This window comes from Giraffa tippelskirchi, chromosome 4 (assembly GCF_054371585.1).
Source record: "Giraffa tippelskirchi isolate mGirTip1 chromosome 4, T2T-mGirTip1v1.2.pri, whole genome shotgun sequence".
NCBI lineage: Eukaryota > Metazoa > Chordata > Mammalia > Artiodactyla > Giraffidae > Giraffa > Giraffa tippelskirchi.
The window spans coordinates 32,083,434-32,106,634 of NC_137278.1; the positions used below are offsets into that span (position 1 = coordinate 32,083,434).

A 23,201-nucleotide genomic window follows, 5' to 3' on the forward strand; every position below is an offset into this window, starting at 1 on the left:
CATTTTCCAACTTCCATGGTATAAATATTTCCACTATGGCAGATTTTGAGCTATCAGCAAGGCATCACTGAGCACAGAGTTGGGAAGAGATGAACAGTGGCACAGCATTATGTAGTTTTTCCACTGTACAGAGACAATAGACAAAAATAACTTTAACAGAATAGAAAATAGCAAAATGTAATAAAATAATTAAGCAACGAGTTTAAGTATTTATTATGGTTGTCTAGCTCTTCCCTGGTGGCTCAGATGGTAAAGCAATCTGCCTGCAATGCAGGAGACCAGGGTTCTATCTCTGGGTTGGGAATATCCCCTGGAGAAGTGAATGACTACCCACTCTAGTATTCTTGCCTAGAGAATTCAATGGACAGAGGAGCCTGGTGGGCTACAGTTCACGTGGTTGCAATTGAGTCAGACTCGACTAACACTTTCACTTTTTACTATGGTTGTCTAATGTAAGTTGTTTATTTGTAACTTTTTATAATTTAATTTTTGATAATAGCTGTGTTTAATAACCGACTTGTAAAATTTCTGTAATTTTGACAACTGGCTCTCACCACTGGAACGAGATTAAGTTACCTGCACAGCCACTGGACGTCAAATGTCATCCTCTCAGTTCAAGGACCATTTTGCCTTAACTGTTGATGCCCGTTGTAAGTCACATAATTATTAGTCCATGTGGAGAATCACATAGGAATAGATAAAATGGGGGAGGTGTGTTTAATAATACAACACAATACATTCTATGGCAGTGGTGTGGTGTGCACACTGAGAAAAGATGAGTCAGTTCTAGCTTGGGAAATTAGGTGTTTTAAAGGGAAGGTAACACTTAAGCAAGGATCAGCAATGGCTGCTGACATGAAACATAGACAACTTGACATTGTGTGTTTCCTGATGGAAGGACCACTATCTCTTACAGTTATGCCAAAAAAGCAAAACTCAAATAATCTGTATTTGATTTACTACCGACAATCTACTACCAATTTAGAGAAAATTAGAAGATAAAGCAACATATAAAACTATCCTATGGGACTGAATCAGCAAAATCTAGACTATAAGAAAACCACAGGACAAATAGTCCTATTTCTCCTACAAATAAATTGCAATAAAAATATGCGTGGATCTTATTGGGAACTTGATTTAAATAAATTGTAAATAAATTCTCCAACCAAATAGTTGGGAAAATATGAACACCAACTATATATTTTATGATACTAGGAAAATATTGTTAGTTTACTAGTTGCAGTTAAATTTTGTTTGTTTATTAGTAAACATTGTAGGTTTATTAGCTGCAGTTAAATTTTGTTAAAAAAGTTCCTATCTTTAGAGATACATATTGAAATATTTACATAGATGAAGTGATAAGATATCCAAGATCTTTTCAAACTTCTATGAGGATATTTATGTTCAACTGATCTTTGATAAGGGTGCTAAGACAATTAAATGGGAGAAAGAATAGCCTTTTCAACAAACAGTGTGGGGACAACTGGATATCCACATGCAAAAGAATGAAGCTGGACTCTTACCTCATACCATACACAAGAACTTACCCAAAATAGATCACAAACCTAAGACCTAAATGTAAGAGTTAAAACTATAAAATTCATAGAAGAAAACATAGGAGTAAATCTCTGTAGCCTTAAGTTAGACAATGTTTTCTTAGATATGATGCCAAAAGCACAAGCAACAGAAGAACAAAATGGATAAACTGGACTCCATCAAAAGTAAATCTTCTGTGCTGCAAAAACTATCAGGTGAAAAGACAACCCACCAAATGGGAGAAAAGATTTGCAAATCATATCTCTGATAAAGGACTTATATCTAGAACATATAAAGAATGTTTGCAACTCAACAATAAAAAGACATTTAAATATAGGCAAAGAATTTGAATCTTCATTTCTCCAAAGAAAGTATACAAATATCCAATAAGCACATGGAAAAATACCCAGCACTATTAGTCATTAAGGAAAATATATTAATAAATCAAAACCACAATGAAATACCACTTCAAATCCACTGGAATGGCTATTAAAAAAACAATACACATCGACAAGAATGCAGAGAAATTGAAACTGTCATATATTGCTGGTGAGAATGTTAAACAGTACAGTCACTTTGCAAAACAGCTTGGCAGTTCCTCAGAGTGTTAAACACAGAGTGGACTTCCCTGGCAATCCAGTGGTCAAGACTCCGTGTTCCCATGCAGGAGGCACAAGTTTGATTCCTGCTCAGGGAACTAAGATCCCATGTTTCACTCGACATGGCCAAAAAAATAAAAAATAAACGTAGAGTTGCCATACAACTCAGCAATTCCACCACAAGGTAGAGAAGTGAACACATATGTCCACACAGAAATGTGTACACAAATGTTCATAGCGGTGTTATTCATGATGCCAAAAAAGTGGAAACAACCCAAATATCCATCAACTTATCAATGAATAAATAAAATGTGGTTATCCATATACTGGAATATTATTCAGCAATAAAAGTAACGAAGTACTGAAACATGCTGCAACGTGGGGGAACCTTGAATCTTAACGCTAAGTGAAAGAAGCCAGTCATATTAGACCACACATTTTATTATTCCATTTGTATGAAAATGTAGAGAAACAACAAATTTATAGAGCCAGACAGTAGACTGGCAGTTGTTTACAGATGGGGGAGGGCTGAGGAAAGGGACAGACTGCTAATAGTTAGCAATGTCTTTTAGGGAAGGATGATTTGTTTGAAAATTAGATCGTGGTGATGGTGGCACAGTATGGTGACTATACTAAAAACTCTGAAATTGTACACTTTAAATGGATGAATTGTATAGTATGTGAATTATGTCTCAATAAAGCTATTTTTAAAAATTCTATAAGGAGGAGAAATAAATAAGATCAGCCATGGACTGGTAAACGTTGAAGCCGGGAGAGGAGTACAGGGGGATTCATAATACTATTATCTCTAGTTTACAGTTAAAATTTTCTGGGGACTTCCCTGGTGGTTAAGACGTCACCTTCCAATGCAGGGGTTGCAATTTTGATCCCTGGCGGGGGGGGAACTAAGATGTTACATGCTGTGCACCAAAAAACCAAAACCTAAAACAGAAGCACTATTGTAACAAATTCAATAAAGGATTTAAAAATGGTGCCCATCAAAAAAAATCTTAAAAAAAAAATAAAATTTTCTGAAAGAAAAATTGGATACACCATTTCCTAGACTTCTCAGAGGTGCTTAGCCAGATGTTCTCTGCCCTTTTGTAGTTCATGGGCTCAGATAAGTTCATCAGTCCTTTTAGTTGGGGTGGAGTGAAGTTGTTTTACACATAACCCAAGCTGTTGCTGCCCACTTTCACCATCTTTCTACTCCACTGACCACTCTGCCCACTCACGGGCAGCTTGGCCAACCTCTGCCACAGCCTGGCCTCTGGGCCAACAGTGGGCCTCTGCCAGGGCCAGCCCCCTCTCCTGGCCTCCTCCTCCAAATCCCTGACCTCTGGTATGTCCTCCTTTCTACTTGTCACCACCCTCCCTGTCGGAGGGGGAACCCATAGCAGAGAAGCTGGGACCCCAGTGAGCCAGCTCTTGCCTCCTCCCCTCAGACCTCTCTGTCCCCCACACAGACTCTCCCAGAGGGTGAAACTCAGGCACAGCCTCACACATCATCCAGGCCCCTGGCTCTCACTTCCAGACCCCACTGCCCCCTCTAGCCTCTCTGTGACTGTCCTCCTCCCTCCAGGTACTTCCCAGCTCTCCGTGCTGCCAGCTGCCTTCCAGCATTCTCAGCCCAGGGACAGATCTGCAAGAAGCTGAGTTCCTTCTTACATGACTCTTGAGTCCTAAACTAATGAAGGGATGTATACGTTTGGGCACATTGAGGTCCCTGGAGATCTGCCAATGGTTAAAAAGCAGTAGAAAGGTTCTGGAACATTCTACAATTAGAGGGTAGGCAACCAGCTAGCAACAAGTTAGGTAGCTCTGCTTGATGTCTCACACCTGTGTGGTCTCTGACTCAGCCCAAATCCAGATTGACTTCGGTATGAAATATAAAGGGTGGCCTGGAGGAAAGAAGATCGGAGGAGGAACTGAAGACAGGCTACAACCACAGAGTTGGAAAGGAGGAAGGGCCATACGACGAATGGCAGAAGCAGAATTGCCAGGACTTGGTGACCAGTTGGATATAAGGATTAAGAAGAGTTCCAGGTGGGGGAAGCCAGGTGAAAGGTGATGGCCTTAGTAAGGATAGAAAATAAAAGAGGACCAAATTCAAGTGTGATTGTTGAAATGGAATGCCTGTGAATGACTCCGGTGGGTAGTGGGGCTTAGCTGGAGACTGAGGTCTAGAGCTGAAGTGAACCAGCAATGTTGTGATGTGGCATCTACATCAGGGCTCAGAGGCCTTTCTCAGGGATAGGGTGGCCCTATGGTCCGACCCTGCTTTACACTTGCAATTCTGGTTTATGCCTATTGTCTGTTAGCACTTCCTTCACTCTCAAAAGTGTCCCAGTTTGGATAACAAACTATCTTCCAGTCAGAGCTCTGTTTCTTTCCTGCTCTGTGACCTTAGAACCAAAGCATTTCTGCTCTTGGCGTCTCCATTTCTTTCCTCTGCAAAAGATGGAGATTGAACAGTAATGTGAAATGTCCCTTCCGGTGGAGAAGTGGTGTCCATCTTATCTGATGTCATCTCTCTTGGGGTTCAGGTCACCATATGTGGGATGTCAGTCATCTCCGAAGAGAAGTTTTGTGTGTATGTGTTGGGGGGCGGGTACCCAGGCTGAGGACTAGCGTCCGTGGAGCCCTTTCAGCAGCAGCCTGTGTCTATGCTGGAGCCATCTGGCTCACAGGACTGGGTGACAATTGGTGAGAAAGAGCTGGGAACTTGGAAAGTGCTCTTTGGTGAGGGCAGAGGTGTGGTATTAGGCTTCAGTGACTACCTGGGAAGTCAGTGGGACTTGTAGTCAAGTGAAAGTAAAAGTCGCTCAGTCGCTGTCCAACTCTTTGCCACCCCATAGACTATACAGTCCGTGGAATTCTCCAGGCCAGAATACTGGAGTGGGTAGCCTTTCCCTTCTCCAGGGGCTCTTCCCAACCCAGGGGTCGAACTCAGGTCTCCCACATTGCAGGTGGATTCTTTACCAGCTGAGTCACAAGGGGAGCCCAAGAATACTGGAGTGGGGAGCCTATCTCTTCTCCAGTGGCTCTTCCCTACCCAAGAATCGAACCGGGGTCTCCTGCATTGCAGGCGGATTCTTTACCAACTGAGTTATTAGGTAAGCCACTTGCAGTCAAACCTGGCTTCAAATCGAGCTGCCACTTGACCTCTCTGAGTCTCAGTTTGCTCATCAGTAAAATGGGGTTAATAAGGCGGCCTTGCCAGGATGTGTGAATCTGGAGGTGATACGAGTGTTGGAGGCAGCAACCACCTTGGAAGTGATACGAGTCTGGGATCGCAGCAGCTGAACTATGGGCAGAAGCTTTAGGAAGCGAAGCCAGGACCCGGAGAGGGACGGGAGGCGATTCCCGGAGGCGGCGGGGGGGGCGGGGCACCAGCGGGCGCGGACTGGCTCTGCTCGTGGCGGGGAAGGGGGGATCCCAACACGCTGGCCAGGGAAGGGGAGGCCGACCCCACAGATGCCGCTTCGCGTCCTCGATTACCCTCCGGGCGCCCGCCTGGGGTCGCCGGTCCCCGGCTGTCACCTGGACGCTCGGGGAAGGGGCGAGGGAACCGGGCGGGCGGCAGGCGGGACTTGGCGGCCTAGGGGTGGGGCGAGGGGCGGGAGGCGGGGGCCGGCGCCCCGCGGGGAGGCCGGCCACGTGACGCCCGCAGCCCCAGGCCGGGAGGCCAGGCGGGGAGCGCCGCGGCGGCCCCAGGAGGTGGCGAGGGGCACGGGAGCCCGGGCCGCGCGGGACGGGTCGTCGGGGCCCCGGGACGGCGGCCCCGGGGCTCCCATGCCATGGAGAAGCTGGCGGCCGGGCTGGCCGGCCTGCGCTGGAGCATGGGCGCCTTCCCGCTTGACCTCATCGTCAGCCGCTGCCGCTTGCCCACGCTCGCCTGCCTCGGGCCAGGTACCGGGGGTGCTGGGGAGAGGGGCCGCGGGGGCTCTCCCGGCAGGTGCCAGCGGGGCCGTGAGGATGCGGCCCCTGCCCTCCTGCTCCTCTGCGCGGACCTCGCTCTGTTCCCGGCGCGCCTCCCCGGAGACCCGGGGTCCAGAAACCGAGGGGATGCCTCCTCCCGGGCCCCGCGGACGGGCACAGGGACAGAAACCTGGGACAGGGGCTGGAGCCGGGCCCCGGAGAGAGCTCTCCGGCCCAGCTGGACCCCGGAGCCTGGCGGAGCCACCCAGCCCGTCCCGTCGGTGCAACCCCTTCTCTCGCCGCCCTCGTACCCCCGTCCGGACCGCGCCCCCCTCCATCTCTTTGTCTCTGGCCTCTCACCTCGATCCTCCCGCATCCCTGGGCCTCTGCCTCTTGTCTTCACACTGCCGCCGCCCCCCACCCCCACCCCAGCCCTCTTGGGACTCTTCTCGCACCCTCCTTTCGCGGCCCGGGGGTGGTGGGCAGCCTCCGCTCCCCGCGGACCGGCAGGCCACCTCTGGGCCTGAAGGAGCGAGTCCTCCCTCCGGGCGCGCCCCCAAGTCCCCCACCCCCCCACCCTGGCCCTTCCCACATCTTGCTCCACTTCGCCTTGGGGCCCCGGGGGCCCAGGTTGCTCTGCTGATGCTTGGGGGCCCGAGAGGGGTGCCCGGAGGCTTCCCAGAGCAAGGGGACCGTTTCAGGAAAAGGGGGCCGCTTGGCTGGGGGAGGGGCGGGAGCCGGGGCTGGCAGCCAGGCCGGGGGTTTTGTGTGTGAGAAGAATAGGGGTTTGGCCCGCGTTGGCACACTCGCTTCCCTGAATGCTAATGCGGCCCGCGGCTTCAGGCTCGTCTCCTCTCCGCTGGGGCCGGCAGCCCCTCCTCTGACCCGCGGCGGCCCGGAGTGGGTACAGCGAGTGTCAGCGTGTCCAGGAGCGGGTTCCGTGAAGCATCTATGCCTGAGCCGTCGGGCAGGGGCGCCTGGCGGTCCAGTGTCTTGTTCTCGCCCATCATCAGCGTGTGATGCCGATGTCAACAGCAAAACTGTGTGTGTGTCTGCGTGTGAATGGAATATGCTGGTCCTAGGTCGTGCCTGGCCACTTTCCCACACATCCTCTTTGGCATCTCCCCACTCCCCCAACCCCGGGGGTCTTTTTTTGAGGACAGGCAGGCCTCCTTTGGGCTCCCTTGACCTCTGGCCCCCTTGTCTTGTCTCCTGCTGTGCACCCGTTATAATGGTCAGTTTATTGTCCTCCTACTGGGCTGCGGGCTCCTTGAGGTAGGGCATCCTGCCTAACAAAGATTATGGAAGGATTGAATGAATGAATGAAGGCATGAGCAACTGGCCCAGCCATCTGTCTGTGACAGTGGTGGCTGTGGCTGTGGTCACCTTTTGTTATCAAAATTGGGAGTTGTGAATATGTGATCAAAAGTATGTCTTGGCCCGTGCATCAGTGGGATCGTGAGACAGAGTTGCATCATCGGGGTGACAAGCCCCTATCGCAGTGATCCAGGTGGCTGTGCTGACTCCACTGTTGGTGACCTTGATCCATGGTTGGTGTGTGTCCTGTGTGGCTGTGGCCTGCATCCCTTGGAAGGGCAGGCTGGGGCTTAAGAGAGCTCTAAGAGGAGATTACGGAGTAGGAGAGCTTTCTCTGCCCCAGGTGAGGAGTTGAGGAGAAAACCCCACACCCCAAACCACATATCTGCATACACATGATGAAAGCCAGGCCCTCCCTGCAGGTCCTGAACACATCTTCCCCCCACTCCCCTCCCCCCATCAGATGCACACACTTCAGGGAGTCCCCAGCCATCAGAGTAAACCATTTCCCATTTGGTTGGGTGGCAGAAATTTATTAAGTTGTGTTGGAGGGAGCGTCCCCCACCCCCACCCTACCCACTAGCTGCATCCAGGAGACGGCTCCAAGGCCTCCTGGAAGCTGGGCCAGCCTCCTGCTCTCCTGGAAACTGTTGCTGGGGTTGGAGCCTCTGGGGCCCAGGCCCCTCCCAACACCTTTGCCCCAGTGCAGCTTCCCCCAGGACTATCCCACTCCCCTTCTAAATCCCCCCTCCCCCCCTCCCCATCCTCTGGCCTTCATCACTGTGTCCCACAAACTGGGAGGTGAAGGGCTCAGGGAGGGAATGCCAAGAAGCAGCTTCTCTGAGGTGGGGCCAGGAGGTATCTGAGACCCCAAAGATTCCCTCTCCTTTGGGGTCCCTTGGATGAAGGAGCCTATCTGTGGCAGTGGGCGAGAAGGAAGGGGCTGCCCAAGGGAGCCATGAATCAGCTCCTCTAAGCCCCACCATTCTTCTGACCTGAGTGACCCACAGCTCTGGGCTCCACAATGGACGACCCCTACTCAGGCCTCTCTGGGCCCCCAACAAGGCCCTCCTTTCCTGGCCTAGGAGCTGACTCGGGGCTGAGAATTCTGCTGGTGTGAGTTGTGGTTCTGAGGCCCAGCCCAAGTGTCTGCTGCTCAGCACTGTCTCCCATCCTCCCTGCTGCCCCTCTCCCCCCTCAACTAGTTTGCTGCCCCTTCTGTGAGAGCTCTGACTGCCTCCATTCAGTGCCTCAAACTGGGCCCGTATCCTCTGTTCACATCTCTCCCCACCTCCCTCCCCCTGGGCCTGAGGACTCCTGGAGGGCAGGGGCTGGCTCGTCTGCTGGGAGCCCCTGGCTCCAGCACATGGCCTGGGACAGCAGGCAGTCCAGTCGAATGACAGATGCAGGATGGAGGCTGGGTTGGTTGCTGGGGCCCCATCGGAAGCCTGAGCCCTGAGAGACGGGGCCTGATTCAGCCCTGAGGTCACAGCTGGCAGCCCCTTGTCCCTGGAGCGTTGCTGGCCTGGACAGGAATCATGGGGAGCCGTCCTTGGGTGGTGTCTCGGTGAGGGGGTCACCCTGTCTGTTCTCTGCCCCTCCTAATGTTCTCTTTTGTGTCCTCCCTCCTCTATCCTCCTGCCCCCTCCCAGGGGAGTATGCCGAGGGCGTCAGTGAGCGAGACATCCTGCTCATTCATTCCTGCCGCCAGTGGACCACGGTGACAGCCCACACCCTGGAGGAGGGCCACTACGTCATCGGGCCCAAGATTGACATCCCCCTGCAGTACCCAGGTGTGCCCAGCCAGGGACAGATGGCACAGAGTCGGGGGGGATGTAGGCAGGGGGATGGGGTGCAGGAAGTCTTGGACACTGGATGTTGGTGACTGGCTTTTCTTTAGAGCTGCAGGGATGAGCGAGGTCTTGGCTGATGAGCGGGGGGTGGGGGGTTGGGGTGGTGATTAAGGTTAGAGTTAGGGTCCAGTTGTTTTCATACTGTTCTGTGAAGCCCCGGGTTTCTGGTTGCAAACCTTTGATTCCCATTTTAAAGTAGATTTGAAACTAATGATTAAAAAAATTCCACACCCTCATACCACTACAAGTCAAACCTTAAACCCTGACTAGAGACATTTGGTGTGTACCACAATCTGCCTCATTAACCCTTTTTGTACATACCCTCAAAGAAAATATCTCCTGCTAAGATTCTCTCAGTAATGTGCAACCCAAAGACATAGAAACAAAGGGATGCCTAGGCTGATTATATGGCTGCATCTGCTAGCGTTCATCCTGTTTTTCTGATGTTTATGTTAAATTTATTGTTTTCATTGATTGACTTTTTTTTTTTTAAGTCTTTATTGAATTTGTTACAATACTGCTTCTGTTTCATGTTTTGATTTTTTGGCACCAAGGCACGTGAGATCTAAGTTCCCCACCAGGGATCGAACCCACACCCCCGGAATTGGAAGGCGAAGTCTTAACTACTGTGCCACCAGGGAAGTCTCCATTGATTGACTCTTAAGTGAATGTTAAAATTTAAAAACTTTTAATAAAACTATGCTAGAGACCAGGGCTTCCCTGGTGGCTCAGTGGTAAAGAACCCGACTGCCAGTGCAAGACCTAGGAGACTTGCGTTCGGTCCCTGGGTCAGGAAGATCCCCTGGAGAAGGAAAAGGCAACCCACTCCAGTATTCTTGCCTGGGAAATCCCATGGACAGAGGAGCTTGGTGGGCTATAGTCCAGGGGGGTGCAAAGAGTTGGACACGACTTAGTGACTAAACAAGAACAATGAATATTTACTTTTATCTATTTTATATGTGATGCTGATGTCCTAAAGATTTTGTTTGAAGAAAGGATTCTGCTTCTAAAAAAAGAAGCCCTTTCATTTTACACAGAATGGAACAGAAGGCCTAGGAAGGGAAGCGATTTGCCCAGGGTCACACAGCTAGTAAGCAGAAGAGCAAGGGCTAGCACCCACCCAGCATCTCGATTCCTGGGCTGGTGCTTGCTGCCACATCAGGGATGCAGGGTTGTTGTCCCCTGAATGAGAAGGGTGCAAGACTGGTGGCCGTCAGCCCAGAGATGCCCCTATACAAGCCCAGGAGCCCACAGCTCCTGTGTATCAACATGTGCTGCTTTCCAGACACTGGGCAGAGCTTTGTCACCATCACAGCCTCACAGCAACCCTGTGAGGAAGTCTTACAGAGCTCCAGGAGTCAGGAGTTAGATCAGTTCTGTGTTTAACTGCTACCCATCCCCAAACAGGGCTTCCCTGGTGGCTCAGATAGTGAAGAATCCGCCTGCAATGTGGGATACCTGGTTTCGATCCCTGGGTTGGGAAGATCCCCTGGAGAAGGGAATGGCAACCTACTCCAGTATTGTTGCCTGGAGAATTCCATGGATAGAAGAGCCTGGTGGGCTATAGTCCATGGGGTCGCAAAGAGTCAAACATGACTGAGCAATTTTTACTTTCACCCTGCAAGAAAGGTTGGAATCCTTGGAGCTGGGAAGGCTCCCAGCCCCTTCCTCACAGGTCTGCTGTTTCCCCTCTGGCTCTGCCTGGTTTTCCCCTGAGTCAGTGGGACAGGACCAAACCCTTTACAGGGCTTCTGCTCCTTACAACACCCTGTGAACTTGTATTCCTGTAGTCCCCACACCCCATTTTGAAGATGAGGAAACTCAAGTATCTTTCTGACCTGAGGTTCTGTCCTGGGGCCCTTGGGAAGGCCTGCCCAAGCTAGAAACTTCCCAGCCCGGGAATTTGGCATTGGTCCAGGGAAAAGCCCCAGGTCATCTCACTGGGACAAAAAGGCAAAGACTGGGGGACTTCCCTGGTGCTCCAGTGGTTAAGACTCTGCCCTTCCACTGCAGGGGGCGTGGGTTCCATCCCTGGTCGGGGAATAAGATCCTGCTGCCAAAAAAAATCAAAACAAATCAGGGAAACCGAGATCCAGAGCCTCCTAGGGAACTGTGGGTCCACGGGGCTCCTGGCTCTTTTCCCCCATCGCTTTTGGTGGCCCCTTGACTGTCTGTGTATGGCGGTGATCATGGGGTGACAGCTGGCTAGCCGAGGTTTCGCATCCCTGACCCATATTTCCGGTGGGCTGCTCGCGCCCCGCCTGGTGGGGGCAGGTAGGGAGGCCGAAGCCCCCTAGGAGGGGGAGGGGCCGCCGGCAGGTTAACGAGGAAGCTCTGAGTGCACAGCGCGACGCTGGTTCCTCCTACTGAATTAGTAATAGCGCGGGCTGACGGGCGGGCGGGCGGGGGCGGAGGCTGAGGACCTCGGAGAGAGCCGCTGCGGTGGGCGGGGTGGCGTGGGGGAAGAAGCGGGGAGGAGCGCTCAGGGCGGTGCCCAGCCCCGAGTCGGGTAGTGGGTCGCTGCTGGAGACCCGAATCTCCAGGCCAAGGTTCACCGCCGGAGGGAGGCAGGGAGACCGGCCTTCTCGGGGACCACTCCCCCAACTCCCCCAGCAACTCCCCGCCTTGCTCCCTGCTCTGGCGGCGGACCCTGGGGAGCACCGCGTGAGCCAAGTTGTATGCTTCCATTTTACCGATGGGAAAACCGAAGCCTATCAGTTCAGTTCAGTCGCTCAGTCGTGTTCAACTCTTTGCGACCCCATGAACCGCAGCACGTCAGGCCTCCCTGTCCATCACCAAGTCCCGAAGTTTACCCAAACTCATGCCCATCGAGTGGGTGATGCCAACCAGCCATCTCATCCTCTGTCGTCCCCTTCTCCTCCTGCCCCCAATCCTTCCCAGCATCAGGGTCTTTTCCAATGAGTCAACTCTTCACATGAGGTGGTCAAAATATTGGAGTTTCAGCTTCAACATCAGTCCTTCCAATGAACACCCAGGACTGATCTCCTTTAGGATGGACTGGTTGGATCTCCTTACAGTCCAAGGGACTCTCTTCTCCAACACTACAGTTCAAAAGCATCAATTCTTTGGCGCTCAGCTTTCTTCACAGTCTAACTCTCACATCCATACATGACTACTGGAAAAACCATAGCCTTGACTAGACAGACCTTTGTTGGCAAAGTAATGTCTCTGCATTTTACTATGCTGTCTAGGTTGGTCATAACTTTCCTTCCAAGGAGTAAGCATCTTTTAATTTCATGGCTGCAATCACCATCTGCAGTGATTTTGGAGCCCAAAAAAATAAAGTCAGCCGCTGTTTTCACTGTTTCCCCATCTGTTTGCCATGAAGTGATGGGACCAGATGCCATGATCTTAGTTTTCTGAATGTTGAGCTTTAAGCCAACTTTTGCACTCTCCTCTTTCACTTTCATCAAGAGGGTTTTTAGTTGCTCTTCACTTTCTGCCATAAGGGTGGTGTCATCTGCATATCTGGGTTATTGCTATTTCTCCTGGCAGTCTTGATTCCAGCTTGTGCTTCTTCCAGCCCCTGTTTCTCATGATGTACTCTGCATGTAAGTTAAATAAGCAGGGTGACAATATACAGCCTTGACATACTCCTTTTCCTATTTGGAACCAGTCTGTTGTTCCATGTCCAGTTCTAACTGTTGCTTCCTGACCTGCATACAGGTTTCTCAAGAGACAGATCAGGTGGTCTGGTATTCCCATCTCTTGAACTGAAGCCTATAGGGATTAAATAATTTGCTCAAGACCATACAGGTGGCAGGTGGCACCAGGTCTGTCCAACTCTCAAGTCTGTGCATTTACCCACCATTCTTTATGGAGCGTCTGCTCTGGGTCAGGTGCTGGCAGGGAGGGGTGACAAACAAGACTTAGCTTCAGGCTGGAAGGGACTGTCAGGACTGCGATGATGTGCTTTGGGAGTCTGGGCAGGGAGGAAGGGCAAGCCAGGGTGAAGCAGGTCCCTAGAGTGGCGGGGGTCGAGGGGGAAGACCTCGTGTCTCTTGTAGGGGGAAGGCAGGAGAGGAAGCTGCTCCCAGTGGGGCTGCAGAGGGAGGAGAAGGCTTCCAGGGGCCAAAGCATCACTCCCCAGAGGTCTTCTTTCCTTCCTCCCGGCAGCGATGACCGGTGCTGGGCTCAGGCTGCGGAGGAGGGGGTGGTGCTGGCTACCATGGTTACATCGATCTTCCCTGCCACATCCTCCCCCGGCTCTAGCCCTGACTTGGCTCCAGCTCTCCCCACAGGGGGAGTGGGCATTTCTCTGTGCCTGGCTGCTTGGAATTGGTGGGGGGTGGGGGGTGGAGTGGGGATGGGGGTTGTGTGTGGGTATGGGGGCGGCGACTGGATGAGGGAAGGGGGCTACTCTTGGATGGTGGCAGACCTGTGATTCCTGACGCGCTCAGTCCCCTCCCCAAGGTATCCCTGCTGCCCTCTAGGGCCGTGGCTCATCTGAGGCCTCTTCCCACCAGAGTCTCAGAGTGGTTGGAGCAGGGTGCTGGGTAGGGATGGGGTGCGTTCCCTCTGGCTTTCTCTGGGCATTTCCCCCTCTCTTGGTTCTCCCTTTTCCTGCTCTTAGATGTTGACGCTGCAGGTGCTGCCCCGGGCTCTCTGCTCTGCACACCCTGCATTAGGACGTGAGTGTCTCCATCTGGGTTCTGGTTGGGCTTTGAACCCACCACAACCCCCATGCTATATATGCAATGCTGTGTGTGTTCCTGCTAGGAGTACACTGTGGGATTTCTCTGGGAAGAGGGTCCTCGATGGGTCGGGATCCTCTTCCCTGAGCTATCTGGCCTGCCCCACAGCTGACACTGCCTCCTGTGGGCCGGTGATCTTCTATTACTTCTGACTACATGTCCCCAAGCCCTGCACCCACCCACACGCTCACCTGCCTGTCCTAGGATCACCCCCTGCAGGGCCTCATTTGGCCTCCCCAGTTTGGCCCATGCTCCTGATAGCTTACAGTGAACCATGTCAGATTCGCGATCTCCGAAGAAGATTTAGCTTTGGGACTAGGGACCAGGCTTGATCACTCAAGAGCTTTTGTGGAGCAGAGTTTTATTAAAGTAAGAAAAGGGACAGAGAAAGCTTCTGACACAGACATCGGAGGGGGTCGGGGAGTGCCCCCCTCGCTAGTGTTAGCAAGGGAGTTATGTACTTTTTAAAATTAGTTATTATAATAAATCAAAAGCATGTCTCAAGGTTGTAAAGATCTTACTAGACCCACTCCCATAATTTACATTTTAAGATAACAGGATTGGCCAGGAGGTTTTCAGGAAGGAGAAAGTATCTTCAAGCAGGATACATTGTTGTCACATAATCCTTAGTACAGAGTTTAAACTGAGGTGTTTGTTGTGTAATCATCAATTCCGGGCTTAAAGGAAAAAACAGTTGTATGTGATTAAGACTAAGGAATGTAGAGAAAAAAAAAGTTTATCCTTTTCTCCTTCTTGAGATCCCCAGGCCCCTCTCTCCTTGGGGACCCCCGGATTTCTCATCAACCGGCGTAGGAATTGACGCTCTCACTCCCCAACTGGTTCCTTCCAGGGTCCCAGTTTTGGTTAACAGCTCTGCTGTCTCCATTTTTGACCAGGCTGGTAGCTGGAACCCCTTCCTCCCCCACCACTTGGCAGTTACCGCAGTCTGATGAGGCTCCCTACTGGAACCTGTACTCCTTGTTCTGTTTGTGTTTTGCTCTCCCCTCAGCTGATGCCCCTGCTCTTTTCCAGAACTCGTTACTGGGTTATTTACCTAAGTGTCCCTGTTATCTTTATAGAGTTCACCTTTGATCTTGGTCTTTCTTTGCTCAGAACACTCCAGTGGGTTTCATTCTTATGGAATAAAGTCCTACCATATGGCATTCAGAGCTTTTCATAGCCCAGTTGCTGTCTGCTTCACCCCGTCATCACCCCCCTCAAATCCTACTCTCCAGGCACTCACCACGTTGGGCAGGCAGTTTGCTTCTGTGACCATGTGTCTGTGTGGAATGTTCATTCTGTAAAATTCTTTTCATTCTTATGATCCCCCCAACATTGCCAGGCAGATTTCCCCCAACTTGGTGGTCTCCTCGTCTTTTGTTGAGTCTGTTGTAGCCATCCTGCCATCCCATCACACCCTGCTATCACATACTGTATCTGGATTTGACATCTTGAGGGCAGATCATATCTTACACAGATCTGCCCCCCTCATTGGGCCTAGGCTAGTGTCTGGCACACAGTAGGTGCTCTATAAATGCTTGTGGAATGAATAAATGAATGTAATAGGCAGCAACCATCAGAAACACTGCAGAAGTTAGAGTCACTTTGTCTTTTCTCAGCCTATACAAGACTCTCTTCCTCCTGTAAAAGGCCTAAAAAGAGGCCAGATGCCAGCCTGGTTCACAGCCTGTCTTTATGCTCATGTAAGTGGGCACATGGGGCTTCCCAGGTGGCTCAGTGGTAAAAAATCTGCTTGCTAATGCAGGAGACATGGATTCTATTCCTGGGTCAGGCAGATCCCCTGGAGGAGGGCGTGGCCACCCACTCCAGTATTCTTGCCTGGGAAATCCCATGGACAGAGGTACCTGGCGGGCACATGGGGTTGCAAAAGAGGTGGGGATGACTTAGCAACTAAACAACAACAAGGTGGGCACATAAAAGGTATGAGGCCAGTGAGGTCAGACAGTTAACACAGTGGGGTGTCAGAGTTACAGATTATCATCATTCTTTAAAGCCTGTGTCTTCTGGGGGCATCTGCTGAGCCAGTGGAAACATGGCCTTGGACTGCAGGTCGGGAAGACATCATCTGAGGGAGGCAGCTTGCTTGGCTCAGATCTGAGGCCTCTGGGACAGTGGGGCTGGATGTTGGACCACAGCAGGGTTTGGGAACAGATCAGGAGTCAGAGTGGCTCTCCTTGGGTCTCCAAAGCCTGGGGCTGGGCCCTGGTTTGCCCATTTCATCAGTGTGGGTTAGCAATCTAAAGCTAACACAGGAAGCCAGATTCAGACAGGGCCCGCAAACATCTGCCCCAGCTTCTTCAGATGAGGATTCAAAACCCCTGAGAGGGGAAGGGATTTGTCTGGGTCATAGCAAATCAGAGTTGGGCTGGGACCAAGCTAGGCATCAGCATCCCCATTACCACACTAATGTTGGTGTTCACGTGTTTGGGTACCAGTTTGCCCTTGGGTTTCTCTAGGCAGACAGCTGCTGGCCTTGTCACACACTCACAAACTCTCCACTGGGTAAGGGCCGTGCTCTATTTGCTAGGAATCTGTGCTCACCTCCCTGCTGAGTCTTGAACCAGATGACCAGCTTCCACTAGTGCAAACCTGCCCTTCTGCCCACCTGAGTTCCAGAGGGACTGGCTGAGATGAGGGGTGAAAGATGTGGGGATCATGAGGCCTCTCAGGATGCAGGCTAGGCTTCCCAGCAAGCAGGCCCACCCTAGCAGCCCGTGTTCCCTCCTGTGCAGGGAAGTTCAAGCTCCTGGAGCAGGCCCAGGATGTTCGGGAGCCAGTGAGGTACTTCAGCAGCGTGGAGGAGGTGGCCAGCGTCTTTCCTGATCGCATCTTTGTGATGGAAGCCATCACCTTCAGTGTCAAGGTCAGTCCTTTCTGCACTGGGCATGGTGCCCCCAGGTTCCATTATCCTCAGGGGCAAGCCTGACCCTAGTTGGAGGGTTCCCGTTAGGTTCTGAGAGGCAGAAGTGTCACAGTGTGGCTTCTGGCAGCCCCCTGAAAGCCTTTGGCTAGGTGTATGAACTTCCTGCAAAAGGTGGGGAAGCAGGAAGTGTGTGTGGAGGTGTGTGTGTGGAGGTTCATGACTTGACTTGGAGATCTTTCAGGGCAGCCATCCTAGCATCACTGGTGGGGGTGGTGGCTGTGGAGACATAGAGTGCAAACAGTCCCCCACTTAATGTACAGATAGCTCTTTACTATTTACAAATCCTTTTCTTATCCATCAATTCATTCCTCTTCAGAGTAGTCTTGTTGAATAGGTGGAGGATTATTATTGCCCAATTGTAAAAAATGATACAAGCATTGCTGTATATTGAATATTTTCAAAGTATTTCAGTATACATAGAGTCTATTTAGGGCTTTCCTGGTGGCTTAGATGGTAATGAATCTGCCTGCAATGTGGGAGACCCAGTTCGATCCCTGGAGAAGGAAATGGCAACCCACTCCAGTATTCTTGCCTGGGAAATCCCATGGACAGAGGAGCCTGGCAGGCTACAGTTCATGGAGTCACAAAGAGTCAGACATGGCTGAGCGATTAACACTTACTTTATAGTCTATTTAATCCTTATTCTTACAGCAAATAAAATAATTGCGTTTCCAAGAGGTAGCTCTGAGGCTGTACCACGTGACCTCTACAGAATGCATGCCCTCAGTCCAGTGCTCTTGATCTTGGGAAAGCCCCAAGAGGAGGGTTGCCCTCCTGGGTCCCGAGACTGGCTTTCCCCCGCTGGGGCTAAGGCCTCCCTGTTTCTGGGATCCCCAGGTGGTGTCAGGGGAGTTCAGCGAGGACAGCGAGGTGTACAACTTCACGCTGCACGCGGGCGACGAGCTCACTCTCATGGGCCAGGCGGAGATCCTGTGCGCCAAGACCACCAAGGAGCGCTCGCGCTTCACAACCCTGCTGCGCAAGTTGGGCCGGGCCGGGGCGCTGGCCGGGGTGGGCGGCGGCGGCGGTGGCGGCGGCCCGGGGGGCGCGGGGGCCGCGGGTGGCAGCGGGGGAGCCCGGCCCATCAAAGGCAAGATGCCCTGCCTCATCTGCATGAACCACCGCACCAACGAGAGCCTGAGCCTGCCCTTCCAGTGCCAGGGCCGCTTCAGCACGCGTAGCCCGCTGGAGCTGCAGATGCAGGAGGGCGAGCACACGGTGCGCGCCATTATCGAGCGCGTGCGGCTCCCGGTGAACGTGCTGGTGCCCAGCCGGCCACCCCGCAACCCCTACGACCTGCACCCAGTGCGGGAGGGCCACTGCTACAAGCTGGTCAGCATCATCTCCAAGACAGTGGTGCTGGGGCTGGCGCTGCGCCGCGAGGGCCCGGCGCCGCTGCACTTCCTGCTGCTCACCAACACGCCGCGCTTCGCGTTGCCGCAGGGCCTCCTGGCCGGGGACCCGCGCGTCGAGCGCCTGGTACGCGACAGCGCCTCCTACTGCCGCGAGCGCTTCGACCCCGACGAGTACTCTACTGCCGTGCGCGAAGCGCCCGCCGAGCTGGCCGACGACTGCACCAGCCCGCGCCGCGCGCGCCTCTGCCTGCCCGCGCCCCCGCGCGCCCTCGTGCCCTCCCGCGCCCCCGGCCCCGGCCCACCCGGCGACGGCGACCAGGAATACGTGATCCCCGACTGGGCCGGCGGGCCCGAGCCCGCCGCGCCGCCCGCCGAGATCCCCTACGAGGAGCTGTGGACGCACCAGGCGGCCGAGGGCCTCGCCGAGGGCAGGACCCGGCCGCTCCCGGGGCCCGACCTCATCTCCTTCGGAGCCGCCAGGCCGCCCCGCCTGGAGCCCGAAGCGGCGCCGCCTCCCGTGCCTCCCAAATCCGAGGCGGTGAGTGGACGCAGTGGAGGTGAGGAGGGTGGGCGGCCGGGCGCTGAGCTCTGTGGGCCCGGCTTTCCGGGGAGGTGGCCAGCCATGGGGCAGGGTTTGGGTTTGGAAAGCTCGTTCTCCTGGGCCCCTGCCTTGGCATCTCGGTCTCCAGCCCCCGAGGTGTGCGATAGAGGGTGGCCAGAGGTGGGGAGGGGGGAGAAAAAAAAGAGGAAAGAGACGCAGGCGCTTTTGTAGGAAGGGGTACCAGGGACGGTGGCCTTGGGAGTTGTGGGACAAAGATACCAGCAGGTCCCTAGCCTCATAGAGTATGGGATGAGCCTAGAACAGCGTTACCCAGAATGTTCCACAGAACAAAGGCTCCTGTAAGTTGTCTGGTGAAAAGAAAGGTCTAGGGTGAAGAAAGGTTAGAAAATATAGTCTGTGATTCCCAGCTCTCCCCATCCTCACTTTGGAGCCACAGAGTATCCATTATAATAAAGGCTCTGAGAAGTCCTGCAGGTCAGAAACCCATTTATCTGGGTTTAACACAGAAGTTTCCAACAGAGCTTGTCCACAGACTATGGACAGCACCTATTAATGTCCCATTGAGTCCACTTTGAGTGTTTGACCCATAAGAGAGGGATCCAGATGGCAGATACTTTTCCTTCCCTTCTTCTCATTATATCTTTTTCTTCTTCTTTCTCTCCTTTTCCTTGAGGAAGGAATATGTCAACCTAACTTTTTGTTGTTGTTTGTTTTGTCTACTTCTCTGTTTTTTCTTACATTCATGATGGATTTCGAAGGCCACAGGAGACAGTTGTGTGTGTTGTGGACTCTCGATGAGTCTGACAGGCTGGAGATGACGACGAGAAGGGGTGGGGTGGGTGGCTGAGTAGCAAGGCCGACTTTTGGCAAAGTGGGTCAGTCACAGGCACCCCCTTTGCCCAGCTGCCTGGGGGCAGGGGGTGGCATCATGGCCCTGTGCTTGCAGGTGAAGGAGGAGTGTCGCCTGCTCAACGCCCCTCCTGTGCCCCCGCGGGGTGGCAGTGGCCGGCTCTCGGGTAGCCCCCCAGTACCCCCACGCTTCCCTAAGCTGCAGCCCGTCCACTCCCCCAGCTCCAGCCTCTCCTACTACTCCTCTGGCCTCCAGGATGGGTGAGCCCCTCCCTTCCTTCTCTGGGTCCTGGGCTGCCTCAGGTGAATGGAAGCAGGGGAGGGGGACAGGGCAGGGAGGGGAGCCAGTGTAAGGAGGAGGAAGACTGCAGACCCCAGGGTTTGGAGGGTGCATATTGCTGAGCTGAACCTGAGGGAGGGGCCCTTGGGGTCTGGGGCTTCCTGCCTCAGTTGGCTGCCTACCTAAATGATGATGACTGCATGGGAGTGTGGCTCTCTTTCCTTCCAGGCTGAGATATCCCGCAGGATGAAGTATTCCTTGCCATTGAAAATTTCTGTCTAGTTTAGTTTAGTTTTTCTTGGAGTGCGGGTTGCCGGAAGGAAGAATAGAGTAATCTCAGAGGGTCTCAGGCCTTGGGGGCTGGGGAATGGATGGGCCAGCATGGCTGAGATCTCTGTGACCTGGCGGAACGGTGGTTCGTGGTGGCACATGTGTGTCCCTGTCACGTTTCCCTCTTGCTCTGCTTACCTGTCTGTCTGTGTCTGTCTTTCTGTCCGCAGGGTGGGGTCCCGAAGTGGCAGTGGCTCTCCATCACCCGACGCCTACTCCCTCTATTGCTACCCCTGCACCTGGGGAGACTGCAAGGTGGGCGAGTCCTCCAGCCGTCCACCCCCAGGTCCCCTGCCCTCGACCACACAGCCCAGCCAGGCCTCCCGGGCCCTTGTGGAGCCCCTGAGTGGTCGAGCTGCCTCCCTCCTGGGGGCCGACACCCCCACCAAGACCTACCATGGCTGCCCACCTCCATTCAAGCCCTCCCACTCCCAGAAACGCTTTGCTCCATTTGGAGCTCTTAACCCCTTTTCCGGGCCTGCCTACCCCACGGGCCCTTCAGCGGCCTCCTCTTCTGGGCCTGCAGCTGCCTCAGGTCCCCTGGCTACCTCCAGCCCTGCTTACTCCCCAGGCCTGGGCTCTCCAGGCCAGGCCTACTCGGCAGCTTCTGCCTCCTCCTGTCCCACCTCCTCCTCCTCCTCCTCTGAGTGGCAGGAACCCTCCCTGGAGCCCTTCGACCCCTTCGAGCTGGGCCGGGGCAGTTCTCCAGAGCCTGAGCTGCTGCGCTGTCAGGAGCCCAGAGCCGTGGGGGCACCTGGGCCCGGCCTCTCGCCACTTGGACACCCCAAGGCCTTTGAGCCCGAAGGCTTGGTGTTGCGGCAGGGCCCCGCCCCACTGTCACCAGTGACCCCGCAGGGCCCCGAGGTCGGTGGAGCGCGACTCCTTCTCACCCAGGGGTGCCTTGAAGGGCCTCCTGCCAGTCCCCGGGATGGAGCCACAGCCTGGGGAGGCCGAGAAGCCGCCTCCTGGCAGCCCCCTGCTGACCTGTCTGCACTCTCCCTGGAGGAGGTCTCCCGAAGTCTGCGTTTCATCGGGCTCTCAGAGGACGTGGTGAGCTTCTTTGCCCGAGAGCGCATTGACGGCAGCATCTTTGTGCAGCTCAGTGAGGACATCCTGGCAGATGACTTCCGCCTGACCAAGCTGCAGGTCAAGAAGATCATGCAGTTCATCAAAGGCTGGCGGCCCAAGATCTGACCTTCCGGCTTGGGGCCGCCTGACTGGAATTTTGGCCCGGAAGCCTCCCGGGGGGCCAGCCCTGAGTCTGAAGGGGGACAGCCCTCCCCAAGGTGGGGCCTGCCGCAGGGAGAATCTCTGCCAGGACTGCGACTGCTCAGCAGTCACTGAGAGTGAATCCAGAGGAGGCGTGCTGGGAAACGGTCCTCTGGGCCAGATCCCTGCATGCCTCTTGCCTCTGAGTGTGCAGAGTACGTGGGGGAGGGGCTGAAGGCACCAGTGAACAGGGTGCCCAGGTCTGTGATTCCCACGAGGCAGCCAGAAGCTGGCTTTTGTGGTGACCTAACAGCTCCCTCCGTCCTGCTGCAGAGCTCCCCTGACAGCTTGCACTCAGTCCACAGCTTGTAGGTGCAAGCCGGAGACGAGGGCAGACGACGGCCCACCACTGAAGCACAGATTCCCCAAGTGCCCGCTGTCCTCTGTGGACTGTGCTCCAAGCTGCCTCAGAGTCGGGGGGCCAATTTCTGTATCTCTGGGATGCCCTCCTTCCCCCCCTCCCCGGCTCCACCTTGTGCTGGGTCCCTGGCCCCGAACACAGGTGTATCATGTACAAGCCTGAGCCGCCGCGCCTCAGAGCTCCAGCTGTGGGCTCTGGTTCTCGGGTGATGCCTTTGGAAGGCCATAGCCCTGCCTTTGATCCACTTACCCGGTGAGAGAGGCAGTTGCTCCCCCAAATTTCCAGCGCTCTGGCCTCTGCCCTGATCTCGCTGCATCTAGCCCTCCGTCCTGCCTGTTGGGTCCAGTCTATGAAGACTGTTTCCATGGAAGGGCAGGTGATTCTAAGGGCAGCTGCACCCTGATTCTCTAGGTGGGTGGCCTTCAATCACTCCCACTGGTCTCCTGCCCCATCCCTTGACTCCTGCAAACACCTGGTGTCCTTCCCTGGTTTTCTGTCGCTGGCGTAGGTGGCTTGGGAAAACCTACTTTTATCCTCCTGGAGCTCAGCCCTCCTGCGCTTGTTCACCTGCATCCGAGCAGGTCTTTGTGCCCTGAATCCTGAGCATGGCCATCTGCCAGCACCCAGAGCAGGTTGGCTGTCATGTCCAACCACCCATCCCCCCGAGCTCTTCTCTGTTTCACTTACCAGAAGCACACTAATTCTCCTAGTGTCAGGCCCAGGGTTATCAGCCTTCTCATCTGCCTTATCTAGATATTTATTTCCTCTGTTTTTCTATCTTAAGAGTAGAGAAGCCTTGGAAATGCTCATGCCCTGAGCAGGCTGTCTCAGCATCGAGGGGAGTCAAAGTAGAGCACAGAGACTGGGATGCTGAGATGTTGGGTTTCCTTGCCGACCACTTAGTGAGTCCTCGAGGGCTAGTGAAATAAATGCTAGACCACTGAAGAGTAGTGCGAGTGGAACTGTGTTCTTTCAGAGGGCTGTGGGGACTGACTGGCATGATGTATGTGCCTTTGGGCAGGAGAGGACTTTGGAAATGGTTATGCATACGGCCCACTTGTGCCTCAGAGGCAGCTGGTAGAGTGGCCCTCATTCCTTTCTGAAAACCCCTCACCTGTCCCAAAACTATAAGAACCTTCAATTCCCATGAATGTTTCAGCATAATTCAACACATCTCCCTAGGGCGGCTGGGGCTTCCCTGGTAGCTCAGCTGATAAAATATCCACCCGCAATGCAGCAGACCCTGGTTCAATTCCTGGGTCTGGAAGATCCCCTGGAGAAGGGACAGGCTACCCATACTCCGGTATTGG

At 53.7% G+C, this 23,201-nt stretch overlaps 1 protein-coding gene across 1 annotated transcript; it reads left to right on the forward strand.

Moving 5' to 3' along the window:
* The first annotated feature begins 5,935 nt into the window (after positions 1–5,935).
* On the forward strand, positions 5,936–22,836 carry GAREM2 (GRB2 associated regulator of MAPK1 subtype 2). The gene is made up of 6 exons (XM_081592793.1): positions 5,936–6,047; positions 9,026–9,166; positions 16,695–16,825; positions 17,723–18,778; positions 19,749–19,912; positions 20,432–22,836. Exons 1-6 carry the CDS (start codon positions 5,936–5,938, stop codon positions 21,453–21,455), a joined length of 2,628 nt encoding a protein of 875 aa, XP_081448919.1. The 3' UTR covers positions 21,456–22,836.
* The last annotated feature ends 365 nt before the right edge of the window (positions 22,837–23,201 follow it).